At 34.4% G+C, this 4,320-nt stretch overlaps 1 protein-coding gene across 1 annotated transcript in view; it reads left to right on the forward strand.

Moving 5' to 3' along the window:
- Positions 1-2,313, forward strand: part of LOC117178621 — an 11,094-nt gene extending 8,781 nt beyond the window's left edge. Inside the window, exon 5 of the mRNA XM_033370046.1 lies at positions 2,045-2,313. Within this exon, the coding sequence (XP_033225937.1) occupies positions 2,045-2,313 (269 nt within the window). The remainder of the gene's footprint in view (positions 1-2,044) is intronic.
- The last annotated feature ends 2,007 nt before the right edge of the window (positions 2,314-4,320 follow it).

A 4,320-nucleotide genomic window follows, 5' to 3' on the forward strand; every position in this document is an offset into this window, starting at 1 on the left:
TCATTGTCGAATACTATGAATTTTTATGTAAATGACAGCATTCCGATACATGAGGATAATAATGGTTGTATTTCGATAGCAAAAGGCCAAAGTCATAAATTGACAAAGCATGTTGATATAAAATATCATTATTCTCGAGAACAGATCGAGGGAGGTAATGTTAAATTGATAAAGATGATTCTAAAGAGCAGCCGGCCGATATTCTCACAAAACCTTTAGGACCCACAGAATTTTTGTATTTGCGTCCAAAGTTAGGTTTGGAAATGTAATCTGTCATATTGTAATTTTCATAATTATTTAGTATCACTGTAATTGATTGTGAAAGACTTTAAATGTAACCATTAAACTATAACTATTTTGTAATTTGTTACTAGATATAATTTTTGAGGGGGCGTGTTGGAATATACAAAAATCATACCTAGTAAGTATAGCTATATATGCACGGGTATTAAATTACACTTGAGTGACTGGTAGTGTGGGTCTGTGTGTGTATGGTGCCCTTTGTGCCTTGCTGTTAGTTATCAGTTAGTTGGTCCTCTGCGCTGATACAATGAGCATGTCGGCTCGCGCGTCCCTCTCGGATTAGAGGTATAGTAATAAATAGAGATTTATTGTAATTGTTGCTTATTCATTTCATACCCACCACAATACATTCAACATTAAATAGTTTACCATTAGGTGGTTCCGTTGCCTTTACTATGCTGGAAGCAGGTTTGGAAAAATTATATTCAGCAGACAACTCTTGCATGGGTGCTTTTGGAAATGTAAGGTCCTCTATTGCATCTTTGGAACGATTTAACGAAGGATGAACCTGTCCTTTAGCTGGTTGAGTCAACATTACTAACTCTTTTATTAAGCTACCTTGAGTTTGTCTACAAGTTTTTAAAAATGCTTTACATGAACTGTTTTTAATATCGTAGTGTTTTTGTCTAGTATTTCTGCAATTGTGTAGGGCCCGTGACTTTTATTATCTAATTGGTTTGTCTTAGTTTTCCTTTTTACGTATAAGTCATCTATAATTAGCATTAATTAGATTTCCGGCTGCTATGTTTTTAATTTCGGATAGTCTCGTTATCAAATCTTTTAAATAAAACCCGCAAGTTTATTTATTTACCATACCATGATCACTGACACGTGTAAATCCTCTTACATACACTTAAGTTCGATACTTCCTTACAACTTATAAAACAGTAAGATACTCTCTTTCAGTAGTGAATTAATTGCATTCTACACTGTTTAATACGTGAGAGCAATATGATGTGGGAAGATCTATGCCCTCCTTTTCTTGGCTTAACACAGCACCGACGGCTTATCCTGATGCGTCCGTAGTTGTGGTTAACGGTTTCTGAAAATTTGGATACTGGAAAATAAATTTTCTATAATATCCTGCAACACTAAGAGATTTTTGTATAAACAGTCGGAAGATATCGATTTTTCCCACGTATAAAGTGTATGTGCGCCAGGCACGTTGGCAGCAAATTTTTTCGCATGAGGGTGGCTTATCGATATTTCAGCAAACATAACAATAAACTAACATATTTTGACGACATTTGAGGGGGGTGAACACCCCTGCCTACGTGCTTGGGCCTACTGGGGTGTTTCAAGAAAATGAAACGTTGCATTTCTACGAACTATGAATTGAATTTATTCGTGTAAAATATTTCAAATTTTACAATTATAAACATCTAATACAATAATAATAAATTATTGTTGCTCTAAGAAAGCATCCAGAGATGACTGTTCTCACTTCCAAGGCTAGCGGCCGCTCGTAATTGTATACCTACAACGTCACCGCAGGAGGTTTCAAACATCGTATTGGATTGATTTAGAACATCCTAATCTCGTCAGTCACTTGACTAAGTCCGTGGCTATGATGTATAACCGGGTTCACCCGAGTAAAAGTTTTGGATAAAAGAAATAATAATACTGTATTGTTTTCAATTTCAATTTTTTAAGTTATCAATTATTATATATATATATATATATATAACAAAAATATAAAATATATTATATATACACATAATGTATTGTTATAATATTTTAGGATCTGCAGTGGATACTGAAGAAGGGAGTGCACCGGTCCTGTGTTTGACGAAAAGGGAAATATTAATCGTAAGACAGAAAAATTTAAATAAGACTGCAGCTGTTATCTATTCAGATATAGAAAAATGCATGTCTGATGAATTTCTAAGACAATTTGTTTTATCAGACAAGAAGAAATCCAGAATTCAAGAATTGGCTTATGAATTGCAGAAAAATTTGCAACAAGTAGGAAGATTAGAAAAGAGATTCTTTGAAACTTTCCCTGAATGACTCGACGTCTTCTTGCCCTTTATCAAAATCACAGTATTAGGGTCTCCGAAATATGAGTAAGGAAAACGATTGTAAGTTGTATCTGCTGTATAAATCTGTATATGAAGCTAAACTCAAATGCTACCCTTCGAAATCAGATATAATTATATCTGAAACTAAGGCAGAAGTTAATGCCCAGGCTTTTCTTGATCCTACCTCTGATCGTATTCGGTCAACTCAAATAGAGGTCATAAGGACTTTACCCGCGGAAAAACTTAAGAATTAAACTTTGATTTGCAAATAGGGTTTCAAAGACTCTGCCATGGAAAAATCCTAGACATTTATCCCTTCGTTTTTGTAGACCTCTTAGAATTCAATTTCTCCATGAGAATATTGAAGCAACCGTAACTGAGATTAATAATATTAATGAGCAAGTTGATAAGCCTAACCGTTTCGAAAAAATTGTAGATGGAAAGAAATTTCTGTTTCTTAGGATATTGCTTTGACGAATGCTAGACGGAAAAGTGTATAATGAAATCACAAGTATTGAATCTACGCTACTTTGTCATTTATGCGACTCAACCTCTAAGGGCTTTAATTAAATCGATCAAATTCTGCAAAAACAAGTATCTGATAAAAATTTAACACACGGATTGTCCACCTTGCATGCCTGGATTAGATTTTTCGAGTGTTGTTTGGATGTATCATATAGACTAGATGAGAAAAAATGGCAAGCTCGGGGTAGTGAAGATAAAGAGAAGGTATAGACGCGTAAAGAAATATACAAAGAGGTTTTCGTATGCAGTTAGATCTAATAATCGATAAACCGAAAACTTGATTTGGTAGCACGTGCGCAGTTATAAGAGATACAGTTTGGAAGGCTGACGGCTATAAAACCGCGTATCAGAACATGTACACTTATGGCAATATATATTTATCCCTATTTCATGTATAGGCGGTAATGGTCGAGGATTGAAAATATATTAGATTCTATACATAAAACATGCTTATGCATTGTTGTTTTCTCGAGCGACACTCGCCCGCCAATTTATTTTCCTCTGCAGTAGAATTACAAAATTCTTGTGAAATTTCCATCGAACTCCCTTTAAACTTTCTATTTGAATTAGATTATATTACAGTTTCTGATTTTAAAGAAATCCAGTAAATAATAATATCGGTTAGAAGATGTTGAAAATTTAACACGTTAATCACTGGTATTTTTATGTACACATATTCATTTAATGTAAAATGGATACACATATTGTGAAATTGCACTGATAGTCGCTGTAAGTTTACAGTAAACTTGTAAAGTTAATGAGTGAATTATAGTAAAATGTTTACAGACCGACTTGCAATTTTCAAACACTTTTTTTACAGTGCAATTACCATAATTCGACTTTTTATTTCACAAAAAGTTGATAGTGATCCGAGAGAAGTAAAAAACGCCTTCTGGGACACTTTAAATTACACAGTAAGTATTTGCGATCATGGTGAACAAATAATCCTGCTAGGAGATATGAATGGATGGGAAAGACTACGGAGAGAGATTAGCTGCTTTATGCTTTGAAAATGGCCTTTTTATTACAAATACATGGCTTATTCTTAAAATGCTCCACATTCACACCTGGTCTAAAGGGAATATCCACAGTATAATTGACTTTGATCTTGCGGATGAAAGACTAAGAGAGTCAGTCAAAGGTATACGGGTCATGCGAGGTTCTGAATGCAATACTGATCATTACCTTCTTGTCTTCAAAATGAACTTAGGTCAGGCATAGAGAAAAAAGACAACTAAGACACTGAAACAAACGCACATCTAAATTGAGAACCTACAGAAACCAGAAGTGGAAACAGAATTTCAGAATAAGATAAAAGAACCCATAGATAGGGCAACTTGGGATGCGCTTATAAGAAACAAAGATATAGGGGGCATTATTCCTCAACTGCCCCAACTCAAAAAGTCATGTTTTTCGATTGTCTCTAAATTCTGGGAATATGTTCGCCTACTCAACAGTAGTTAATCCACAA

The sequence above is a fragment of the Belonocnema kinseyi genome, chromosome 1 (assembly GCF_010883055.1).
Source record: "Belonocnema kinseyi isolate 2016_QV_RU_SX_M_011 chromosome 1, B_treatae_v1, whole genome shotgun sequence".
Classification (NCBI taxonomy): Eukaryota; Metazoa; Arthropoda; class Insecta; order Hymenoptera; family Cynipidae; genus Belonocnema; species Belonocnema kinseyi.